At 42.2% G+C, this 25,388-nt stretch overlaps 3 protein-coding genes across 9 annotated transcripts in view; 2 read left to right on the top strand and 1 right to left on the bottom strand.

Moving 5' to 3' along the window:
• ASAP2 (ArfGAP with SH3 domain, ankyrin repeat and PH domain 2) overlaps positions 1–3,500 on the top strand; it is a 161,752-nt gene extending 158,252 nt beyond the window's left edge. For all 4 annotated transcript variants that reach the window (XM_036881890.2, XM_036881889.2, XM_036881887.2 and 1 more), the window contains one exon: positions 1,421–3,500. In XM_036881890.2, coding sequence (XP_036737785.2) covers positions 1,421–1,495 — 75 coding nt within the window. In that variant the 3' untranslated portion in view covers positions 1,496–3,500. The remainder of the gene's footprint in view (positions 1–1,420) is intronic.
• A 798-nt stretch (positions 3,501–4,298) lies between these two features.
• On the bottom strand, positions 4,299–15,480 carry ITGB1BP1 (integrin subunit beta 1 binding protein 1). Of its 3 annotated transcripts, none has more exons than XM_036881910.2 (8): positions 15,345–15,480; positions 12,448–12,526; positions 11,427–11,531; positions 9,064–9,142; positions 7,669–7,805; positions 5,728–5,820; positions 5,040–5,194; positions 4,299–4,544 (listed from the first exon to the last, which is right to left on the bottom strand). In XM_036881910.2, exons 3-8 carry the CDS (start codon positions 11,496–11,498, stop codon positions 4,490–4,492), a joined length of 591 nt encoding a protein of 196 aa, XP_036737805.1. In that variant the 5' UTR covers positions 11,499–11,531; positions 12,448–12,526; positions 15,345–15,480; the 3' UTR covers positions 4,299–4,489. The 3 variants fall into 3 exon arrangements, with proteins under 3 accessions (XP_036737805.1, XP_036737804.1, XP_036737806.1); XM_036881909.2 differs by having other exon boundaries at positions 5,045–5,194; XM_036881911.2 differs by lacking the exon at positions 5,728–5,820 and having other exon boundaries at positions 5,045–5,194.
• Positions 14,971–25,388, top strand: part of CPSF3 (cleavage and polyadenylation specific factor 3) — a 32,064-nt gene continuing 21,646 nt past the window's right edge. Inside the window, exons 1-8 of one of the 2 annotated variants that reach the window (XM_036881900.2) lie at positions 14,971–15,089; positions 15,644–15,772; positions 18,823–18,886; positions 19,941–20,038; positions 20,671–20,799; positions 22,090–22,267; positions 23,484–23,573; positions 24,883–25,033. In XM_036881900.2, coding sequence (XP_036737795.1) covers positions 15,723–15,772; positions 18,823–18,886; positions 19,941–20,038; positions 20,671–20,799; positions 22,090–22,267; positions 23,484–23,573; positions 24,883–25,033 — 760 coding nt within the window. In that variant the 5' untranslated portion in view covers positions 14,971–15,089; positions 15,644–15,722. Of the gene's footprint in view, positions 15,090–15,643; positions 15,773–18,822; positions 18,887–19,940; positions 20,039–20,670; positions 20,800–22,089; positions 22,268–23,483; positions 23,574–24,882; positions 25,034–25,388 lie in introns of those variants that run through there. The other variant, XM_036881902.2, reaches the window with a different exon arrangement.

Below are 25,388 nucleotides of genomic sequence, written 5' to 3'. Positions count from 1 at the left end.
CAGGCTGGGTGACCATGGACAAGCTGTTATGTCACTAAGCCATAGCCATCTGCCTGTGAAAGGTCGCCACAGCACCGGTGTAGAGACCATGCAGGAGGCCCCTGCTGAGAGGCAGCCCCTGCTGAGAGGCAGCCCCTGCTGAGAGGCAGCTGTAATGAAGTGAAGTCGGTAGGATTAAGGAACGCAGGAGGAGTGTACACAAAGCATCTGGCAGTGCCTGCCACACAACAGACATGGCCTGGCTCTGCAGACTGAGCCCAGACTCAAATAGTTCATGTATGTCATGGTGATGTGAACAGGACTCGTGGAGGTGGCTGTGCTTTACTGAGTGCAAGCCGTGTCAGTCTGGACGCCTAGTGGGCCTCCCACCTGCATGAACTGTAGACTCTCTGCCTCTGGGACCCTTGTGAATTTGGTGTTTCACAACACTAACTCTGGCACGGCCGGATTCTGGAGTCTTTCCATGGCCCCCCTTAAAGGATTAACATGTCTATTAGTCCAGAACTGCCTCCATCAGTCTTGCTACGTGTATCACAGGCAGTAAAGGGGGCCGCTGCTCCCGGTGCCCTAGTTCTGGCAGCCTACGGGGCCTCGGCTCACTGAGCTCCTGCTGTGTGGCCAGCCCCGGTGAGGCAGTGAGTGCCCAGCCTGCACCAATGGGGGTGAGGGCCTGAACTCACTCCCTGTGCAGCTGCCTGCACACCCAGGATCTAAGGCAGATCTGGCTTTCACACTTTTGTACAAGCCACCATGAAGGATAGGGCTGCAGCCTGACAGCATGCACAGTCACCCAAACTGTTGATTCAAAAGTTGTGCAAAATACAGAAAGGTGTAAAGAAAAAGGTAAATGCTGCCCATAATCTTAGCCCCAACCACTTACACTTTGGTGATTTTCTTTTAGACTTATTTACCTATGTAACTTACATTGTTGAAATCATACTTGATGCATAATTTATATAATTTACCCAGAGCAAAAATAAATGGATTTACTGAAGTCTTTCGTAAATGCTTGACTACATTTAAATAGGGCCAAGTCACACGTTTGCCACTTTCTGTGACTTTGCAGCTCACAAACTTCTGGCACTGTTTCTTCACCCCTTAACAAAAAAAAAAGGCAAGTGGGAGGCAGTGGGAGGCTGGCAGTTATGCCTGCACCCAAGACACCAGGACCCAGTGGGGAGTGTGCTTCTGTGAAGACACCTGACACACGCGAGCAGGAGTTCCTGGCAGAATCAGGGACATACTGTTTTGAAATGTAGTGAAAGAAAAAAGGAAAAACAGTTTAGATACTTTACCCAATTAATTCTTTCTCAAAAGAGATTCTTTAGAACATATCTTTCCCCCCCCCTCAAAATGCTATAATGTCCTGCAGAGTTGCCAACATTTAGAATTTTTATAACAACCTAAATTTTTATTTCAGATTGGCCACATTGATGGAGATCCCAGTCGCAAAGGAGCATTTCCCGTATCATTTGTGCACTTTATTGCTGACTAAATTACTACTGAACAAAAACACATCTTTAAACAGTTATATTCCTGTTTCGTTGTTGGTACCAAAACTCTTACAAGATAACCAGTTTCTTGAACTGTACAGTAGCCCACATTCTATAAGGCCACTGTTCTGTTTTTAAAACTCAAGGCAATTTATATATATAAATTAATTGTTTTTATAATTTGTGGTTTTCATGAAATACTGCTATACTTTTATTAGGAGAACCTGAATTTCCTAAAAGGTGAACTGAAAAGTTATTTTAATGACATAATCAAGATCCTGAATGTACAGAATTAGCTGAACGTACAAATAAATGTTTTAGTATTGGAAAGACATCCTGCTTTCCTTGCTCCAGTTCTGGAGTCTGTGATCCTCAGCACAACGGAGTAAACTTACGTTAGAAGTCTGTAACCCATCCCCTGGACTTCCTAGACAAAATGCGATCAGTTCACCTTTAAGGACATTTTTTAAAAAGATACATTTAAATATTTCCTTTTAAATCCACTCAGTGTTTAGTTAAAGCAACTTGAAAACTTACACCTTAGCATCGTACTTGCCAGCCCTAATTTGTGAGGATGCAGCTGTCATTGTATTCTGCGTGTGCTTGTGGCCTGTTGTGAACGATCCTAGTTCACAGAACCGCTGATGGTGTATTCCAGCATATGGTAATAGTCCGCTCTGTTCTAGGTCATATACAACTGCGTTTCCAGAATTTGGTTAAAAATGGGATGCTGGATTGCAAAACACTTCTTTAAAATAAACTAGTTTATATGCTTTAGGGGTTCTGGGATTTGCATTCCTGACCCTCCCGCGTCACAGGTAGAGCACTGGCATAGACCCCATGTGGACACATACTCGCTGTTTCCTATTGAAGTGTACTTGCCTTCCCTTTCTAGCTTCTGGGAATGTTTGCTCAGTTTAGTGTCTTGTATTTATATAATATACCAAAAATGGTGGTTACACTGTCTTGAAATCTAATCAGTTCATTGTTTGTAATCGAGCGTATTGGAAATCTGTAGGTCCCAGATAATAAAAACTCCCAAACACATCCCAGTTTTACTATTGAAGTCCGTCTTATCATTCTTAAACTGAAGCTACTGGGGGTGGGGGGATTAGGTTATATATGGTAAAATCAAATTCATTAGTTTAATGAACTTGACTGTCACACCTCTATTTAGTAACTGTGAGCCTAAGATTCATAGTAGGAATATGGAATTTGGGCACTCTAGAGAATAAATAGGCATAAAATGCCCACTTGGATTTTTACTAAAAGTAAAGGGATAAATTTAAGTATAGGCTTGGAAAGCGAGGCAACAATGCTTTTATTGCATATGTTACTATGGTACATTTGATTGAAGCAGCCTGTCTTTATTAGGTAAGACTCTTACAAATGTAGAGTTTGTTAGGGTTTTTTTTTTAAGTTGAATTTTATTTTTTGTTGCTATTATAAAAGAAGACAGAACTGGAATGTTTTTTGATGTATGACAATTGTTTTTTGTCTTTTAAAGTTCTGAGTAAAAACATGGTAGATCTGTAATTAAAGGCTTTTTTTAAAGCACTACATCTGTTTTCACTAACTGTTAACTTCAGTTGTTTAAACCCTTCATTTAGTTAATTTTCATAGATTTAAGAAAGTAAACAGATATATTTTGCACAGTGCACTTCTTATGTCTGTTTTACCACAATCCTCCTGCATCTGCATCTTACAATCAGCCTTCTGACTGCTTGTGCCAGCTATGTAAGGAATTACAGCTGGTTCTTATCACCAGTCCCAGACTTATCTGTCAGGTTCACTGGTACATAAGGATCTAGGAAATATTTTTCCAATCTACAATTTGGTGGTGCTATTGTAGAGTAATTAATACTACTCTTGCCAGAGAAGAAATTATATTAACTTCCCTGCTAACATCCTTTCCTAGTTATTTGCTCTTTGCAAATTAAAAAAAAAAAAAAAAAGCAACGGAGAGAAAGGAAAACATTGTAGATATCTATTTATATTTAAAGTTTACATTTCATTAACTTAGATACAGGATTCTGGCATTTTTGCATGCCATTTTCCATCAGATCTGACTTCTAGGGATGGACTCAGAATATCTGCACAGACAATTACTATGTGATCTGTCAAGGGGTGGGTAACATAATATGCAGCTTGGAATACTATTTGAGATGTATGATATTCAATTCATTCACTTGATTACTTTGTCTAGTTACAGCGCAACTGTATATATTGTATAACCTAAATCAACTCCTATTTTCATTGTCCTTACTGCAGTGATTTATAATTAGAGCATGTATAATTAGAGCTTGTTAACTAGTCATTTGACTAGAAAAAGAAATAAAATACTTTTAAATGGACGAAAGTATTGTTTTTAATGTTTGAAGTCTTTAAAGAGTAACACGTTAAGAGAGTTCTTTTTTTACTCATAAGCCTAGTGTACATGAGATTCTTTGTATACTATTGCTTTTAACATGAATAGTAATCTTTAAGGTTCTCTTAACTCTGAGGTGAATAATGTGGTTTACAAGCATGTTATCCTGACAAGACACTTAAAAGTTTTGCTTTTTGCATCTTCAGTTAGCAGGGTCACTGTTCCAAACCAGCATGATCTGGATTCCCAGGCCACCCCCCGCCTGTCCTCAGCACTCAGAGCACTCAGAGCAGACGGCCTTAGTCTCCCTCGGGAAGTTCTCGTGCTCCTTGTCACTGAGTGTACTTCTGTGACACTTAGGTGGTAAGCTTATTTATGTTTAAAAGTGACAGAGATTTCTTTTTTTGTCCCAGAAAGTAGAAAACTTCACTAAGAGCTCACTGTTAATATACACTTTAATAGAAAAGCAAATGATCAGTGTTTTATACATTGCATTTTCCTCAGAAAATCTACATCAAAGGATAATTTCATATATTTCCAAATAGTTCAACATTGCAGATGGAAAATAGCTGATGTTTCACAAGAAGTGGACTTCCCCTTGATGGCAGAATTCAAGATTTCTCAGACGTTAATACAGAGTCAAAAGCGGTGGATAAAATTTTGCAGATTGCTTGTGCCTGTTCCTGCATTAAGTGACAAGATACAGTCAGAGAGTCCATAAATCTCTCCCTGGACCTAATCTGAACAGCAGAGGGATAGATCGGACCCTCTTAACACCTCTCCTAGACCTAAATATCTGCAGTTTTGGAAGGCCCAGGACACAGCCTGCCAGGATCAGCACAACACCTCCACCTGGCTCCCTTCCTGTGCATGGGACACGGGAACTCAGCCTTGGGGAAGGAGCATCAGGAATAAGAAAAGGAGGCCTCTGCCCATACCACCTTTGCTCACCAGCTTTGTGTAGAGCCTAGCCTTCCGATCCCCACACGCAGGAGTGCTGCTGCTGGCCTAACGAATAGCGCACAACCTGCAGCAGGTCTGGAAGCTAGCAGACACTCATTGTATTATGCCAGGTATTTGACACATGGTGGATCGCATCTGTTCAGCCTTGGAGAAGACTGTAGTCTCTGGCTTTGCCACCTCATTTGATGAATAAGGGACTAACCAAGGTAACAGACCTTACCAGGCTGTTGCACTGATAAACCCACAGGCTGTACTCTTCATTGCTTGCATCTGTGGTCTTCAGAGCCAATAAGCTTTTTCCTGCCCCCAGACCATCATCGTAACACACCATCCGGATGATTAAATATAGAGCATGCCTATGCAAAACATCCTGCAGAAGTCAGGAAAAAGAAAGATCGTGACTATTTTCTGTGTTTCTCCACTCTTATAACATTTTCCATGCAGAATGTATTATGAGGCTTTTAACAGAACCTACCCATGGATCTGGCAGAAAATAGTTATATTCACCCAAAGGGTCATTCTGGTGTGCGTAGTTACGAGACAGTGTGCCTTCAGGATTATACTTTCCTACTTAAATTCCAGAAAGACAGGAGTAAGGTCTAAGTTCACAGTCCTGTTCTCTTGCCCAGCTTCCACGCCGACAGCTACTCTGAGCTGGCATGGCGTCTGAAGTTGAAAATGCATTAGGGGCCGTAGTGGGGTGTTGGCTTGGGCCCTATTACACAGGGAAGCTAAAGGAGCCGTGTTCATTCACCCTGAGAAATTAGTCACTGTTCAGACCATTGCCAGGAAAGTCTACAGACCTGTCTGGGATGGGTAGGAGCAGACCTAACTACAGGTAAGCCCATACCAGCCTCAACTCCTGAATACCTGGAACACATTTTCCCTTAATTATTTACTTACATACTGATCTGATGTTGATACTTTTATACCGTACTTGGAAACGCCCATAATAAATTCTTCCTCCAGAGGAACGAAAGGCAACTTTCCATCTTGCTTTAAAGTGAAAATAAATTACATGATACACATTAAAATTGTTACCTTCTTAAGTCTGATAGACAATTTTGATATCTGGCCATCTGAAAATCAAACTCTTTAAAGAATGGGGGATACACAATAACCCAGCAAGAATTTCTCTCCAGAGTCCGAAGGGAATTCTTCCCCCATGTTTTTTTACAGCCCACTAATCTGAGCGAAGTTCAGAGCGCTCCCTGCAGACTGCCCTCTCCCTTGGCCTTGGTGTTGACCCTAGTTACAAACTGAGTACTCCTCACAGATCCCAATGAGGGGTAACTTGTTTACATTAAGAAATAAAAGTCTTTATTTAGACTTAAGGATACTCAAAGCTTATACTAATGGCAGCCAGTGAAATGGCCAGGAAACAGCCGCAGGCACCATTTTTCTCAGCCATTTTGTATCCTGCCCAGCTGAGGATATAACATCCCTCTGCCCCAGGGCTTTGGGCAAGCAAACTGCTTGATGGTTACTCAGCTCTCAAAAAATCAGTAGCTCAATTTTGAGCTATTCAGAGACAAAGCAGCAGATAGTACCTGGTGGTTTCCTTAGATTATCCAGCTTCATCTCCTAAGTCAGAATACCACCTAACTTGCCTTCTCTAAAATGCATACGATCTAATCTGCAAGCACTGGATGTTCCAGACTACAAATGTTTTTGTGGAACCACTTGCCTACGTGAAAAAGGATGGCGAATGGGCCACGCGCCTGACCTGTCGGGCCCCCACACAGCTACGGTGACTTCTTCCCAGTCACCTCACAGGTATAAAGCATTCCAGGAATCAAAAGATGAATAATAAAATAGTAATGCTATTGGCAATAATGGAATTTCGACAAGCCCAAATTCTACAGTGATATGAGAAATTTAGCAGTCCTTATCAGAATGAAAATAACCCTAGTGAAACTTTCGGCGGGGGGGAATTACTAGCCGTCTTTCAGTATAACATGTTAGTTTGATGAGTTGTCACTTGCATGTTGGAATGACTTTGTATTCCAGACTAAAAGCTGGGATACTAATTGTATTAGTCCAGACTATCAAGAGTTCTCTGTTAAATGGCAAATTCAACTGGCTGACTTTCCTCAGAAGAAACTTCTTATGCTTCCATAAGCATATGAGACATTTATATTTAATGACCCCATTCTCCATGACTTTTAAGAGACCATACATTCTTAAGAGTAACCAACACTCTAAGAATTGGTAAAAGAATCTTCCATTGCAGTAATATCCCTTTGGTAATGACACAAAGACATGTGATTCCATTTTCTAGAAACTCAGGAAGCAATTCACTCACTATATACAGTGTTCTTTCTGTTTGTCCACTCCACCATTGGCAAGGGGACAGATCTTATAATATTTAATGCACTAACCTTACACCTTTGATTTCTGTTTAATTTTCATTCTTAATTTTCCTTCATGATGATTTTTAAAAAATCAATTCTTGTTGGAAACAGTATGAATAAATAATGTTAGATCAACAACACTGAATTAGATTATTCAGAGCTTCACCTAGTTCAACGGAGACACTGCACGATTTGCTGGGCTGTTGTAAAAGACAAACCTACGGCGTGTAACCCGTCACCCCACTTCACTCCTCACTTAAACAAGGATGTCGCTGAGCCCCAGGAAAAGAACTGTTTGAAGGAAGGAAGTATGTCTGTGCTCCTGTGCAACTTGGCCTTCACAGCGCTCAGTAAACATTGTAACAGTGAGAAAAGTGTGGCTTCTGGATGAGACAGTAGGAAAACCTGGAAGAGCAAAAGTCTGTCTCCAAAGCCATGAGTTTAGTTTACTCTGGAAATCTTCTAAAATTGAAGAAAAAAATGTTTTTACCTGGGCAACATCTATATAATTTATCAGGTCTAGTGGCCCTTCAAGACTTTTCCCCTCAGAGAATTTCAGTTTCTCAATGGCACCAACATATTTTATTCGAAATTCTGCACAGGTATCAGAGTTATTGTTGCTTTGACCTAAAGGTGAAAGGAAAATTGCAATGATAAGACTTCAAAAGTATCTGCATTATATAAGGATATCCTCAGTCCTTTCCCAAAGCAGACTGTCTCGTCAGATCTTAACCTTTAATAAAAATTAAGATTTTATGATGCAATAGGAAAAAACTTTAAATTTTACCAACTTTTTCCTCAGTGACTGACAATATGCTAAATGTATAAAAACCTCAGTAGGAATTTAAAATGTCAGATAATTATTGAGTTCCTTTTATCATATATAATGATAGTTAATTTCTTTTTGGTTTCTCCTCCCTCTTTACCATGTTAACTTTCTTTTCTGATTCAGCAAACCTGGTCTACCTCTACCATTCAGTCAGAAAAAAGACATTTTTTTCCCATATTGGTGGAATAATGCTAGATAGGAAGTCCCTTAACAGATGGCAACTGTGTGTGTGCGTGTGCACATGCACATGCGTACACACACTTGCTGTAAAACCAGCCGACATAGAATTTATCACAAAGTATTTACATTATCTACCAGTTATGGGAGGACTATGTGATTACTTGTAGGTTGTGTTTATACAATAAAAAGATGCCTACATTTTTGGTATTTTTAAAGCATCTGGAAGCAAAGAGATGCTACCATATTCTCTTTTACATCACATGATTCTTCTAAGTCCCCATCACCATCTTTTACAGGCTCACTAGTCTATGATCCTGAAGGGAAAATCCTGAAGGACTTTAGACAAGAAAATGAACATAGTAAGTATATTTGCCATTAGACACAAGCCTTTAATGGACCTGGGTTAGAAGTCACCTTTTGGTTTCTCAGGAGCTACTAATTTCAGGTGGCTGCATAAATGTTTTCAAGGGTCTGTGACAGATGCTGCACTTAATTGCCATGTGCTGCTGATGTTTACAACCTGATACATCTCTTGGTCAATAGCTCCTTAGTCCTTTTGGTCAGCCAGGCATTTATCCTATACCCACAAGCAAGATAACTCCAATATAATTCACACACTGCTGCCGCCTGTTTGCTCTGGGACCCGTCACAAGCAGTGTGCCAGTGTGCCCTAGCAACCCACCAGGACAGGGGTGTCAGCCACTCCACACTCTCAACCCACATTCCCACCAGATCTTGGGCCGTTCCTAAACTCCTGTGAAAATCAGCAAAGGAGAGAGAGAAAGCCCCAAATACACAATAAGTACTGTGCTACCCTGATAAGTCAAAATGAACCTCAGTTAAAAGCGTTAATAACCAGCCGGCCTTTTTCCATACCTGAGCTCTTGGTGGAATCCGTATCCAGGCTGGCCACGGTGCTGGAGCGTGAAAGCCCCCCAAGGCTAGACTCTACAGACTGGGAAGTAACAAAAATTTAAACAGTTAGAAGCACCATCTTCTCTCAAGTTCACTACCAAACATCCAAATTAGTTTGGTCAACACATATAAAAGCAGTTCAATTATTCAGGCAGATTGTGACAGATTTTTTTCTAAAGATAAATTCTATAGCAAATTTCAAAAAACAGGTAATCCCAACTATTCTTCCCATAACAATATTTGGATAAATGTGATGTCAACATACCAGTGTAAATCAAAGCCATTACCTGTATCTCCTCAAGATACCTGAAATTAACATATGAAAATCCACACCTTGCTTCCCCATCATTTCTACTGAACCAAAGAACTCTGTGTAAAAAGCAGCAGAGAATATTATTCTGTTTAATAAACAAACGAGACCCAGAAGGGTGAAGTGATTTACCCAGTGTTACATGTAAAATATGCCCCAGATCTCTAGTTCCCACCCCAGTGCTTCTGCAACCACTCCAACTAGCACCCAGCCCGCAGCAGTTGGAACCCAGGCTGCCTGCAGACAGAGCATAACTATCAACATGAACTGCAAAGAAAAAAAAATCAACAATACTGTTAAGCGAAGTAGAATCATGTATGTTCCTATATAGTTTGTTCTACAGGGTTATACTCTGGATGTGCTTCATTTATTTAGAAATAACATTGGGTGAAAACTTTTGATTCCAAAAAGTCACTCTTTGGTACCTCAAAGTTAATAAGTAAATCAAGGTGAATGCAAAAATGTATCAAGTCTTAAATATGTTCCTGCCCCTTTTCAATAACTTTCCAGTTCAATAACTGGAACATAATGTAGAATGAGAACAGAGCTGTATGCACAGAGACGTCCATGATGTCACATGTGGTGCTGAAAATCAGAAGTAACCTTAATTTTCAATGGGGAAGGGGAGTTGGAATTAAGATGCTGTTACAAATTTAGACTGACTTCTGGGACAAGCACAAGCCTGGTGAGCTGCAGAGTGAGCTGCTTACTGCAAACCCGCACCGGCGAACAGCAGCACCTGCCGACCCTCTGAGCGAGGAGAACAGGAAGGGAGAAACTGGCCTATTTTTCCCACGTTCAGAATATACAACAAAAGCTTACAGGACCCTAAGACAAATCCCACAGCCACACCTTGCTTAGAAGCCACGGGGTGGCTCACCATCATCTCTGGGATAAGCCCCTCACTCCACGGCGCGTGGTCCCTTTCCGTACCTCCCCAGCCCCATGAGCACATCCAGGAACCCAAGGCCTGGAACTGACGTCTCACGCCATTAGCAAGGCCCTTAAGGAGTCAGAACATCAGGGCTCTAGTCCTACTCTGCCAGCCGCAAGCTGGTAATTCTCCCTTTCTCCAGATTCTGATCTACAAAACAAGAAGCTGGCCCAACCACTGATCCTCACTCGGGCTGGGGTCCACACCCTTAAGGGCTGGGAAGGTAACATCAGAGAGGGTCTTAACTAACTTCAGGAGTTCAAAAACCTTAAAGAAAACTCAATTTTCCTACTCTTAAGGTGGCACAGGATTCCTAAAATGTCAAGTTTCTGTGCTTTTGGCTAGAAGCATATCAGGTCAGTGAAAGCACTGCTTATCACCTGACTGGGAATCCCAAAAGGCAGGCAGTCCTGTGTGTCCTCACTGGTGGAGGGGCGGCCACAGGTTAGCGTGAGGCGCCCCCTGGGGGTGGCTACTCCCTATGTGTGGTGCCGTGGGCTGCCCTACTGCCTCCAAGTCCTGGCACTGTCCATCCATCTTTAAAAATAGAAAGTTCACAAGGGTGGAAAATGATAAAAGGGCCCTATTAGTAGTAAAAATGTGGGGCTCACTGGACAAGTTCCAGCAAACTAGGGCTTAGGACCCTAAGGTCCCTTCTTGTTCAAATACTTCACTTCTCTAGGGTTCTAATCATGACGTTTGCCTCACTATTCAACTAACTCCTGCTAAGTAAATAGAATTATAGTTATGCACACATACCACAAACCCTAGAATTCAAGAGATCCAGCCCCTTAAATTACCTACAATTTCTATAATGTAAAAAAACTTTAGTCTTTCAATGACACCATTAATGTCCTATCCCATCTTAGTGCATTTAAGCTTTTAGAAAAATCTATCAAACAAAATAAAATTAAATCAAGGACAGAATGTGTCTCTAGTGCGAAAAACAAATGTTACAACACACCTAGCTTGAGGAATACTATCAAGTCTTCCATGGCTAGTACCCTTTATGCAGTGTCTGTTAGAAGAAACAGAATCCTCATAGCTTTATGATTCTGCCCCTAATTCCGTTTCCCCTACCTTGCTCTTAGTACTGATTTCACTGCTTTGGGAACTGCTACTGCTGTGTCGTTTTTTGCCTTTCCGAAACATTTTTTCACCATAGCTTGACCCAGAGGAGCTCCCCTAGAAGAACAAAGTTGGTTAGCCATCTATCAAGAAAAGCGACTTTAAACCTATTTGTGCATGATAAGAATAAAATCAATTCCTTCCAGTATTCCTTCTGTGAAATACTGCTCTTACTTAGACATATTTTCCTTTGACCCCCGAATTTAGATTCTATTCTCTTTGAATTATAAAATATCTAACCCAAAAGGGCAGGAAACTTCTCATCCTATCTAGAGGGATGAAAAGCACTGTTATCAGAAGTAACAGACATATGTCATCTAGTTCTCAAAATATTTAAGTCCTTCTCCTTAATCAATTCCAGATGTTAATAAAGTAAGTGACATATTATTTTACCAACCAAGATTCTGAGATTCACTTGTCTCAGGTTCACATCCCGTAAATGGTAGGGCTTGTGTTCCTCTCAGAAATGTGTACTTTTCTTTAAGTCTTCAACTATCTTTAGGTAAAGCGGACATAAACCCACTCCTAGATCTGGCTCTCACCTCCTCACCCCAGTAAGGCCAGGGAAGGAGGGGACCGTAAGTTCCCAGGGATAGTATTATATAAATCTTTTTAAAAAAATAATTCATGCTTTGGAAATATTTATCCTTGCCTGTTTCACTGGAGCACATCTATTAGACTTAGAAAATTTTTAACTGTGTAGCATTTCATAGTTGAAGTACTTCCAAATACATTGTCTCATTTTGTCCTCACAGCAACCTGGTGACACATTCACTTGCTCCAGATGTTTTCTGAGGGTCCTTCTGTGCCACATACTACAGTTGCACTGTCCGGGGGTCACAGAAGATAGCTTATAATCTGCATTTTATAGATGAGGGACCTGTGACTCATCTTTCAAGAGGAATTACGAGTAAGATAACCAAACAAAGTTTTCCAAAGACAGATTTTAAAGGGGAGCAGGGAATCTACTTACTGGAGAAGGAATGCTACTTTATCGCCTTCACAGACAGCAGTCAGCACAGGTGGCGTCCTGCCATTCTGGCATAGTGTACCTGGGGAAGGAAACAGGAGGAGTAAACCATGGGTGGTCAATGAATCCCACTCACCAGATCTGGCCTTCGTCCACGTGCCCAAGACAGACTCCCGAGCCTGAGCTTTCTCAACAGCCTCACCATCCAATTTATTTCTATACTTTTGCTTAATTTGTGGAGTAGCAAGAAAATCTGACTGGTTCAGTGAGGAGCCCCTTGGAGCTGGGATACATCAGTGAGGAGAGCAGAAAAAGCCCTGGACTTCAGGGAGCGCATTTCCAGAGAACACCAACAAAAAATATATAAAGCACATCAGTAGGAAATAATGACTAGTACAAGGGAAGCTATAACAAGTGATGGGAGGAAGGGGTGGGTCCTCTCCATTGAAAAAGATGCTCCGAAGAGGTGAGAATTAAGGGAACGGGGAATGGAGGGAGGACAGAGAGTAGAGAGAGCAAGTGCAGAGGCCCCAGAGACCACGCCTGACGTCACAGGAGGGAGGGAATGACAGATGAGGAGTGTCAGAAGGCCTTGCGGACCACGACAAAAGTTTGGGGGTTATTTTGGGTTTCACAGGACGACTAGAAGCTTTTACAACAGTCAAGTGATATGACCAGATTTCTGTTTTAGAAAGATGACTCCGGCTGCCGCTGGAGAGGGAGCCAACTGCACAGAATAAGAGTAGAAAGAGGGAGACTGATTAGAAGGCCTCCATGGTTAATTTGTTGCATGTGACAGCCTTGCCGTGGAAGGATACCTTTCAGTAAGAGAGATGGCAAGAGAGCCTTAGTCCAAGGTCTGCACAAACTGGGGCTAACCTAACAGCATAAAATACCATGCTGGAGGTCTCTGATGGGTTAAAATGTTGGTGTATAGCATACTTAAGTGCATTATATTTTAAATTATATATAACAACTTCAAATATGATTTTAAAATCTAATTTGGTTCCATTGTTAGTGAAATCCTGAAGCATCCCTAGAATACTTGAACTGAAAATCACTGCATTATACTATAATGCCTTTGCAACTCTCAAGATTCTCTTTCCATTGTCAATCTAGGAGCTTAGGGCAAAAAAAACACCACTTATTGAAGTCTTTGATATCTGCTGCTATTTTGATGTGTGTTCTTAAGCAAATCATTCTTGTCTCTAAATTATTCATGCATAAAACTGAGGCCAAACATACTGATTGTCATTTGGATGTTCCCACCTAATCAAATGCAAAAATGCTGAAAGCAAACCCATCATCTTCCCCTCCACATCTGCTCTCCTCTCCCTTTCTGTAAATTATATCAGTTCGGGTAGGAACCAGGAAGTCATCCCCACCTCTCTGTCCTCCTGCCCACATGGAATCAAGCACTAAGATCCACTGAATAGACCACCTGAAAGATCCTCACACCCATGTTCCTAACAGGGCCCCAAATCACTAGGCCATTGCTGTGTAGAAATGCTTTTTATTATCTGATGAAACTGGTGTATCCTCAACCCATGAAAATGCATATGCACGAAATATGGCATGCAACGGAAGCAATTCATGTCCCAGCTGGACTCCTTGCCACTTTAAATCTACCACCATGCTCCAGCTAAAATGATCTCTTTAAAATTCCAATCTGATGTCACTAAGTGCTTAAAATCTTTCACTGGCTCCCCCAAGTTAGCGACTGAAGTCAAAGCTCTGTACCAAGACATGCCAGGTCCTCCATGACCTGGCTCCTACCTACCTGTCCAGTCTCATCTTCGACACCAGCCTCACACCTCATCTCTAAGGAGTGCAAAGCTCTTGGGGGCTGGCAGCACGCACTCTGCCCCATGTCTCCATGCTTTGCTCCCACCATTCCCTCTGCCAGGAATGCCCTTCTACCTTTCATTCACTCAGCTAACTTAAGTCACCTTTCGAGACTTAGTTCGAGAAAGCCTCCCTTGGACCTCCAGGTTGGGCTAAGTGACCCGTGCTCCACAAATTTCAGTGGACACCCTGATCTCTCTCTCACGTGGACCTGTGAGCTGGTCACAAAGGTGTCTAGGTTATTCATCTCTGGGTACCCAATGCCTGGCACAGCCTGGCAGACGGCATGCTTAACGAACTGGAAAACTTTCTTAGGAGATGACATCCATAGAACTGCCACGTACTTAACACCGACCTGGTGCTGCACAGGTCTAGCTGCTATATATATATATATATAACCCTCCACATAAAATGTATCTATATATCTATATTTATATCTACCTATATCTATCTATAACCCTCCATATAAAATATATCTATATATCTATATCTACATCTATCTATCAAAACGCGGATATTAATAAGCGACTTGCCCAAGGTCGCCAGGCTAGCTGTGGGTGGGGCCAAGTTGGCACCTAGACGGACCAGGCTCCAGAGTTCTTTCCAGACCTCACCCCGCTTTCCGCGTCTTCTGCCGGTCGTGCTGCGCGTGCCTCGTGCAGGTGCGAGGATGACAGTAAACAGACACAGCCCGGCCCCACGCAGCGCGGGAAGCGGGTGGAAGCGGTCAGAAAGCCAAGGGGCGCCAGCACAAGAAGCGAGGGCCCCACGCGCGTCGCCCTGTCCCGCGGAACCCGCCCGTGAGACGCCTGTCACAGAGCCGCAGTGGCGCCGCAGACGGGAATCGGCACCCGGGCTCTGCCTCCCCCGCGGGCCTGCCCGCGCCCACCCCGCGCCGCCGCGGGCCGCGGTGCCGGCGCGGGAAGTCTGGGTCCTGGGGACGCGGCCCCACAGCCCCACCCATCCGCCCCAACGCGGGCCTCCTTCCCACGCCGCCCTCGGGGCCCTCCCTCCCGGCCGGGCTCAGTTCGGAGCGGCCAGGGCCCGGCTCTCACCTCACAGCCGCTGGCCCATCCCTGCGGCCGCCTGCGGTCGGGGTCAGACACCCACTGCCGGGGCCGCCACTCCGGCTCGAATTCCAGCGCCAGCTTTTCCGGGACCCCGGCCCCGCCCGCCGGGCCCCGCCTCCGGGGCGTTGCGCAGACGCAGGCCTGACCCCGCCCCGGGTTTCCGCGCGGAGAGGAGCCTCACGACCGGGGTTCTCCGACCGGAAGTCGGGGGGAGGAGCCTAGCGGCGCGGGCGCCGGGAGGCCGGAAGTTGTGCTCTCGGTGGATCGGGTTCTTTCTCTTGTAGGTTCCGGTGGCTGTGCCTGCAAACTGGAAAGACCCCGGCGACCTGTTCTTCACCCCCGCTTCGCCTTCAGAGTCCCGAGATGTCTGCGATTCCTGCTGAGGAGAGTGACCAGCTGCTGATCCGACCCCTGTAAGGGACCAGCGGGAGGGAATGAAGCCCGGGCTGTTTGCGAGTGGCAGGAGGGGTAACCGGATGGTTGGCCTCGGTCCCTCCGTGGCTGCCCGCCTCGGCAGCCTGCCCGTAGTCCGCAGTTGTGGGCCAGGCCACACAGGCTGAAGGAAATGGCAAATGGCACATGGGAAATGAGATGGTCATGCTTTGCGGCCAGTTTCCTCATGGCTGTGCCTGAGACTTCAGCAGATGAGTTGGGAGATGCTCTCAGGGTCCAGCTTACGAAGGACCTTGTATGCATACTGAGGAGTTGGAGCGTTTATCATGTCAGTTACAGGGAGCCAACGAAGGATTTTAAGCAGGAATTAGATATAATGGGAATTACGTTTTAGGAAGATTGCTCCTAGTGGCAATGAAGCAGATGAATAAAAGGATGGATTAAGTGAAAGGAATCCAATGACATAATTGAAATAATCCAAGTGATAAGCAATGAGAGCTTGGAATGAGTGAAATGTGTGCTGGAAAGAAATAGATTAAGGAAGTAAACTCTTTAGAACTTGGTAGCTGATCACTTGAATTGGAAAGGGGCAGTTGTGGGGAGGGAAGGCCGGCAGAAGAGTGTTAGAATGACTCGAATTCCTAGGTTGGACAGCTGGGAAATGGTCATGTTAATCACTCAGGAACTACAGGAGATGGGCCAAGTCTGGAGTAAATTTGGGAGTTTTGCTGTTTTGTAACAGCTTTATTGATATAATTCACATACATACAGCTCATTTAAAATGTACTAGTCAGTGGTTTTCAGTATATTCACAGAGCTGTGTGGCCATCACCACTGTCTGATTCCAGAGCATTTCCATCGCTCCAGATGGAAACCCCCATCCCCGCAGCACCCCAGCCTGTGCGATCATTGATCTGCTTTAAGTCTCTACAGATGTGCCTATGCTGGACATTTCATGTAAACAGGGTTATGTAATATGTAACCATCTGTGACTAGCTTCTTTCACTCACCATAATCTTTCCAAGGGTCATAATTTGGGGGTTTTTACTCATTCAGTAACTATTTCTTGAGGCTTTCTGCATATCAGGCATGGTGGCTATACAGTAGTGAACAAAATAGACCATGTTTCTGCTCTTGTGTAGCTTTCACTTTAATAGTGAGAAACCAGCCGCAAATAGGTAAATACAGTGGTTTCATGTAGTACAAGTGTCATGACAGCATGGTGGGAAGGGCAGATGGGAGGAGGGAGTCGAGAGAAGGCTTCAGAAGGTGACATTTGGGCTGAGACCCAGATGACACAAAGTCAACGATCATGTCAACCTCTCGGGGCAGATCATTCCAGGGAGAGAGGAGAGCAAGGGCCTCGAGGTGAAAACTAGTTTTGAATGCAAGGTGCCTGGGAAGTATCCCAGTAGAGATACCTGAAGACCAGGTGTCTGTAGAGGTTTGGCATTCAGAAGAACAGTGTGGGCCACAAATACAAGCCTGGAAGTCATCGGTGTGTCAGAAACATGAGGATGAGGATCACAAAGACTAAGGAGAGGGCCCAGGAGGGAACCCTCGGTGCATCAACATTTGAAGGCTGAGTGTGAAGGAAATGAAGGAGGGAAACCAGCAAGACAGACGAAAACATGAGTCAGAGAACCTCAGAGAGCACCTGAGTAGTGAGGGCTGCCAGGCTGCCAAGAAAGCAAGTGGGGTGAGAACTCAAACGAGCCGTTGGCATTTTGTACCAGAGAGCTGCTTTGCAAGGAGAGGTTCAGCAGAATGGTTGGAAAAGCCAGACTGCGGTGAATTGGGTGAGTGGACATGGGGAAATAGCAGCAGAGTGTACACGGTTCTTTTAGGAAGCTGGCTGTAAAGAGGAATCAAGTGGGAACTACAGGAGATAAGAATTAAGGGATTTTAATGTTAGGATGAGAATGACTGCAGTGTGTTGTTATTCTGAAAGTAAAGAGCAGACGGTAAAGGAACGTTGGTGAGGAACTGTGTTCAGTTTCTTGTATGCATGGAGAACTATGGCAAAAAAGCCTTAGAAACAGGTCCATTACGCTGTTACAGGAGAAATGGCAGGAGAAGGTGTGGGTGCGTTGGTAAGTGAAGTTGAGGAAACTGACATATGAACTGTGTATTTCTTTGATGCAGAGAAGGCCCACACCTCAAGTGAAGAGGAGGACAGAGGGCTGGAAAAGTTAGGAAGGAGGACAAAGTTTGAAATAGTTGTTATGGAAGCATTAAGAGAAGACTGAGCTAGCAACACTTACAAGGATGCATATAGGGCCAGTTCAGTAGAAGGCTGGGAATTCACAGCAGCGCCGTTGTTGCTGGCTTTTATCAGTGGCCTGATCTGAGATGGGTCAGCCTCATGTCTGTCTCCTAGTAAGCAGACCAGGAGTTCTGTGAGGTCAGGGGCCTTGCAGCAGCCGTATCCAGACGGCAGGCACCTAATGGAGTGCTTGGCAAGCAAGCCACTTAATGCTGAGTGAATGAACTGTGACCTAGAATGGTTGGGGAAAGGCATCAAAGGAGAGGGATTTGAAAAACGTGATATTTGGCTTAAAATGCATCTTGTGGTAATTGGAAATTAAGGCTGTCTTATTGTTTAAGTACTTGGCATCAAATATACTGAAAGGAAAAGGGGCTGAGATCACAATTGTGAATAAGATGTCTATTTAAGGTATCTGGTAAATGCAATTATATATTAAAATGAAAGTTTAAGTGCTTATGGGTTTATACTTAAAGTGCTGATTCTGAAAGTATTATTAAATAACCTGCATAACTGCTCATTTACTTTTTCAATACATAATTTATGCTAACATTCAAGAGATTGAATTTAACCACCTTCTCTCACAATTTTAATAACTGCAAAACCCCTGAGCTCCCAGGGCGCAGCTCCCATCTCTTCCCACAGTAACACTTCTTCCTTCCGTAATTGTGTGGAACTCTCATTTGCCTCACATGAGTGCCATCGCCAAACGGGGCATAGTGTAAGTTGTAAACCAGTTTGGATTCATTGGGCTTGATTTTGATTGTTTCTAATCATTTTTATTTCTCCCCTTGAATTTTACAGTGGAGCTGGGCAGGAAGTAGGAAGATCTTGTATTATTCTGGAGTTCAAAGGAAGAAAAATAATGGTAAATATTATGTTGTAGTCAGGTTACTAGTCTGGCTCTGTCCGACTTGGGTGGTAGGTCTCTTCTCATACAGTAGGTAGCCTGTTTAGCTCCCAGGGAAGTGCCACCATTGGCATGTGGTCTGTGCTGTGCACTGTTAATGTGAAAAACCAGGACAGACTTCTCCTTAGCGCTTTGATGAGACTCAGAAGATATATTCCAAGATCGTAAAATTGTCAGCGAGATCTCCTGAGCTATTGTTTCTATGCCACTCTGGGAGTGTCTAGCCGACCTAACTGGCCCAGTCCCGGGAAAGACGCCACAGAACTACCTGCCCCAACACCTTTCATTGCGTGCTGATAGAGCCCTGGTCAGGCACCTGAGATACCTGCATTAGCGCTGGGCCCCTGCCCCTGAGCAAGGCGGTCTGCTCCTCTAGGCCCATTTCCTTATCTGAGAGAGAGAGAGGGGCTAGAGGAGATGGTTTTTGTGGCCCCATTAGAAAGGCAGTTCAACAGCTCATCATGTTCTGGTTTCTACCTCTCTGTGTCTTCCAATCTTAAAAGAACATGCATATGTCAGACAGAGTCATTTTGTTAGTCACTATTGTGTTAATTTGGTAATACCACCCCCAAATGAGTAGATAACTCATTAATGACTGACTCTTAAGAATTTGTTCCCTAATGCTGTAAAATACTTAAATCACCCTGGGAAGTTTCCCATTTCTAATCATGCTCTTCTCACAACCTGATCTGGTAGTAGCAAATCTATAAACTTTTCAAATGCCTCTGGTATCAAAGTTTTAAAAAAAGAGTTCATTCATTGTTAGAGTGACTACAAAAACTAGCTGGAAAGAAGATACCTTGTGTTTTGTATTCTGTGACCCTAATTGTGAGCTGTATTTTTTATGTGCTTGGGAAATTAGAATTGTTAGTGGTCTATTTGCCACATTTAATAAGAATTGCCTCCCAGAGTCCATCCTGATGATGTGTGTGTTGGATCTGACATAAGTGTGTCTGTTGAATGAATTTTAATAGAATGTGGCTTTTGCGATCTTCTTTTCTGCCTCTTTCAGTTGGACTGTGGGATCCACCCTGGCCTAGAAGGAATGGACGCTCTTCCTTATATTGATTTAATTGACCCAGCTGAGATTGATCTCCTACTAATTAGTCAGTAAGTTTTTTTTTTTATTAATGACACTGTTTTTCAAGGACTTTTACTGTGAAGATCATTCTTTACCAGATTTTAAGATTCTGATGTTTTGAAAGAGTATTTTGTACTAGGAAGCATATTGCAGATCTCTAAGTCGAAGACAACACTCCATATTGTCGTCACAGGTTAGAGAAGTTTGCTATGAAAACCTTACTCTTGTCTGCCTCCAGAGTAAGGAGGAGGTAGCATATGCCTTGGGTCGTTGTAAAACTGAGACCAAGCAGGTCCTTTCCCAGCATGTCTCCTGGAGCACACCATCCCGTCCCTTTGTACAGGAACATGATTTTTATTATAAACAGCAACATGTTTCAACTTTATACCACTAAAGTGCTCTATAATTCTGGCTCCTGAGAGTAGGTTTGGGTGTTGAGAGTAGGTTTGGGTGTATTCTTCTTCCCTCTATCATTGATAAAGTATTTTGATGTTTAAAAATACTTTTTAAAGTGGATACATTATCCCTTCTATCTGCCCTTGGTGTTCTGAAAGTATCAGTATGTAATTGTTGCATAGAACTTTTCTGTACAATGAACAACAGCTTCATTACATAGTATATGATGGATAATAGTTTGATAGAATCTTGTTTTTGTTCTTAGTTTCCATTTGGATCACTGTGGAGCTTTGCCCTGGTTTCTACAGAAGACAAGTTTCAAAGGAAGAACATTTATGACTCATGCTACCAAAGCTATTTACAGATGGCTTCTTTCAGATTATGTCAAAGTTAGGTAAATTACTTAATAGATTTATGCATGCATTTGATTCTTTTTTTGAATTTATGCACAATACATATGATTCAAGACATGGAGCATTTCGTATTTTGAAATAAGACATTCTCTTTTTATTTAAAGGATCCTTTAATTAAAGGATGTCATTAATTTAGTCATTCAGTAACAACTCATCAAATGCCCACTGTGTACTCAGCACCTTCTTGGCCTTAAAATCTTTACATAGTTTTTGCATCCTTTGAAGTCTTTGTAATTTAGATGAGCTAAAGAGTATAATAACAGTATTCCATAAACAGAATTTCATAATTTTATTTAAATGTCAGACCAAATACTTTATACAGTAATATATACTGAAATCTTAGATTATTTGGTCAGAGCAAATTGTCTTAAATGAAGAAGTTCTCTGGGAAAGTTGTTTCCAGTTGTTAAGAGTAAAATCTACTCCTTCTTCAGAAAGTTGGGAGCTTTGTAATACCTAGAGCACAAATTATTAACCTTCAGAAGTTTACTGTTTAATATGTACATTCCAGAGTTAGCCAAGATGCAGTTTGTTGGTCTTGATGTATAAATACAAAAGAATGGAAGTTATCCTAAGTAATAATTACACTAGTTAATACTAAAATAATGCTTACCACATGCAGCCATAGTCCTCAATTCTTAACATATGTTAACGTGTTTATTCTTCATATCAACCTCATGGTGTAGGTTCTGTTATGAATCACATTTTACAGATGGTGAGACGGAGGCACAGAGAGGTTAGTTAGGTGATTTGCTGTGATGGTCCGAGACAACCACAATAAGAGACAAAGCTGGGGTTTAGGCCCAGGCAGTCTGGCTCTCGAGTCTGTGTCCTTAACCATCAGTCTCTCTTGCTTTTTTGGAAGTAGGTAATTTTCAGGAGAAAATTTATGCTAAACTCTGTAGAGAAATCTTTTCACATCCAGTGTCAGAATCTCTATTGTGGTTCAATGTATGTGAGTGGGTATATCTCTCAAATGTGTAGGGCAGAAAAAATGTTTGAGAAATACTATCCTAAAGAGTACTTTGCCTTTATTTACTGGTGCTTTGCTTAGAATCATGCTTTGTAGCTGTACAGTACACATTTTTATTATAATTGCAGAGCAAAAAAAATACACAAAATGTCCAAGGGATTCTACAAAGCATAATCTATACAATATAATTTTAAGAAATAACTTCATGGATATATCATCCACAATTACTTTGGAATTCAAAGACTTAAAAAAAAAATCTCACCCTTAATTCTTTTCATTGACATCTTTTAAAATTTAGTAATATATCAGCAGACGACATGCTGTATACGGAGACAGATTTGGAAGAGAGCATGGACAAGATTGAAACCATCAACTTTCATGAAGTTAAGGAAGTTGCAGGAATCAAGTTTTGGTGTTACCACGCAGGCCACGTCCTGGGAGCGGCCATGTTCATGATCGAGATCGCAGGCGTGAAGGTACTCGGGCTCCGGCCCTTGGGAGGCATACTTGAGGCCATCAAGTAGTACTCAAGAAAATTCCCCAAGACTTGCAAAGTGTCACAACAGAAACGTAAGATAAAATGAAGTTGATACTTTTTCCTTTTAAATATCATAGTTCATGTTCCCATGGCAACAACTCTTATACCAAGATTAGAAAAAAAGTAAAATCAGCATCTCAAAAGAGTAAAGGTCCCTCGCACTACCACAGGAGTCTTCCTTTTCCACATCCCTTAGAAAACTGAATCAGGGAAGATCTTTCTCTGTGGCCGCACCTATTTAACACTGAAATGTGATTCGGCGTTCACGTCCTCTTGATGTTGTAGGACTCACCTGCAAGCCCCGAGAGGGGGCGGACTGCTTGAGGAAAAGTTGCTCATCAGAAAGAATCTTCACAGCCACCCCTGATGGAAAAGACTAGCAGAAGTCTTAATAAACTTGTGAAAACATAGGTGGACTAGCAGGTTTCGAGACTGACTCTAGAATAGCGGTTCTTAACTCTGGCTGCACATTAGAATCACTTAGGGAGCTGGTTTAAAATGCCCATTGAATGAAAGTCTGAGGGCGTGGCCGTGGCCTGTCATTTTCTTTTTAAGTTTTCTAGGTGATTCTTATGTGCAGCCAGAGTTAAGAACCAGAGCTCTAGTGTAACATTGTCATAAATGTTTAGCAGGTGCTCATACAGTTGACATTTTTACACATGGAGTTGTACCTTGTATTGCTAAATCATTTACTCTTGATGTTTGCTCAAAGACATAAAAGAATATAAGCAGAAAACAGCACAAATGCACAGCTTAATTTGAAATTGGATTTAAAAGTTTGTGCATACCCTCCTGTGATATTATTTTGCATTTTAGATGATTTTCCCATATACCTTAGATTTCTTGCCTTGTCATGACCTTTTTCTCAAAGATGTTCAGAGCACTTCTCAGGTTTATTAATACACAGGTTACTTTGATGGGATGATTCGGGGAATATATTATTCCCATTTAGTTAGACTGAATAATTGAAACACTGGATGATTTGTGACCGATGTTACACGTTTTGAATTAGACACAAGCACTGCATCTAAACTTCATAGGTTGTAGGCTATTTTTTCTATTAAACTTCACTTTCATATTCATGAGCTAAAAATACTCACTACTAAAATGAAGGCTTCCAAAATCCTAATTTCCTAGTTTTATCTTTTTCACAGCTTTTGTACACAGGTGATTTCTCAAGACAAGAAGACAGACACTTAATGGCAGCTGAAATTCCTAATATTAAACCTGATATTCTTATCATTGTAAGTATTAGTGTAGTTAATATAATTATGTAATTAATGTAATATAAGCAGTATTTTTTTCTAGTGGGGAAAAATCTCATTTTCATGATATGTTATCAGATATAAATGTATCTGGTTTTTTAGTATAAAAAATTATTTTTTTGGCTTCTCTTCATAGCACAGCTCTACTCTCTTGCTGTTAAATGTATTAACTGTAATCCAGTATCAGAGATAATGTGCTATCTCCTAAATCTTTCTCTCTCGGTGAGTTACCCCAAACTGTAGAACATCTTAAGGGTTGCATAGAAAGGGTCCCCCCACTGCTTCTGCCATCGTGGCTGTCTTTCGGCCCACAGCACCTGCTAGCTTCGTATGTGTGTGTCCTGTCTGCCTACTCGGTCGCAAATCCCAAGAAGAAAAAAAAAATTAACTCCACAGAAACTTCTGGGGGAGGGGGTTGGGAAAGAGATCTTTCAGGCCTGTGGCTTATATAAGATTACCAGCTGTATGTAGTTCAAGTGGAAGGGCTGTTTGTCCCTCACTACCCTACAGAGGCCCCCACTGCCCAAGTGTGAGGGACAGTGCATGCTGCAGTCCGTAAGTTTTTCTTTTTATTTGTAAGTGAATTCAGTTTGGCTCAACTCATAAGCACCATATAAACTGACCTTAATTTAAGGGAATTTTTTTTAACCCTCAGGAAAGAAAAGTCGTTGTTTTCATTATGTTTGGTACTTTAGATAGAAGCAGTACTTCCCAAACTTTATTGTGCTTACGAGTCATCTGGTGATAATGGTAAAATGCAGATTCTGACCCAGGATTCCGGGTGGGGCCCGAGGTTCAGCATGGCTGATAAGCTCCTGGGGATGCCCGTGTTGTGGGCCAGTGTTCCACACTTAGCAAGGTTTGGGGGTGATTCTTAAACAGAACTGTGAGAAACAAACAAGCAAGAATAAATGTAAGAAACAATATCTGCTTATTTATAAGCCTTGACTTATCAGAGGTGGGAGAAATATCCTTTTTCCCACCCATGGAAAGCAAAATGGTTTAAAAAATAAAAAGACACAGCAAAATTATCTTGAGCAGAGAAGATACATTTTTGGACTATTTTCTGATTCCATTTTCTAAAAAGTTCTTACTATATAACCAGATCTGATTTCTAACATTTTTTTTCTTACTCTTCTTTTCAATTATGATTATAACAATACACGTCCAAGAAATGGCATATTTATGGGGAAATGAACCACTTCCATTTTGCATTTCATGGGTGTATAAATTCTGTTTTCTTTGTGAATCATTCATCTTGGTCTCACACTTCTGATGTGCTCTTTAGGAGTCCACTTACGGGACCCATATCCATGAGAAGCGTGAAGAACGAGAAGCAAGATTCTGTAACACTGTTCACGACATTGTGAACAGAGGGGGCAGAGGTCTCATTCCTGTCTTTGCTCTCGGACGGGCTCAGGAGCTGCTCTTGATTTTAGGTATGCCTTTTCCTTTCTCATTGGAGAATCTCACAGTCTTGGAGTGCTGTTACGTCAAGGTAATTGCGTGGCCTTGGATAAGTCACTGAACATTTTTAGACTTCCGTTTCTGCAGTTAAAAATAGACATTTTGGTGCCAGTAAGAGCGCAGAGAAATAGTGACTCTGGTGCAGTGCTGCGGGGACCATAATGACATGCCCTTCTGTTGCCATCAGAAGTCTTTTCAGATAGTGTCAGGAGGCTTAAAAATATGCTCTTTTGACCCAACAGTTTCACTTTTCAGAAATAAATGACATGCACAGAAAACTTTGTTGGTAAGGGTATTCGTCATTTTAGTATTTTTAAGGAAATACCA

This window comes from Manis pentadactyla, chromosome 2 (assembly GCF_030020395.1).
Source record: "Manis pentadactyla isolate mManPen7 chromosome 2, mManPen7.hap1, whole genome shotgun sequence".
NCBI classification, from domain to species: domain Eukaryota; kingdom Metazoa; phylum Chordata; class Mammalia; order Pholidota; family Manidae; genus Manis; species Manis pentadactyla.
This window is presented reverse-complemented; position numbering and strand designations above follow the sequence as displayed.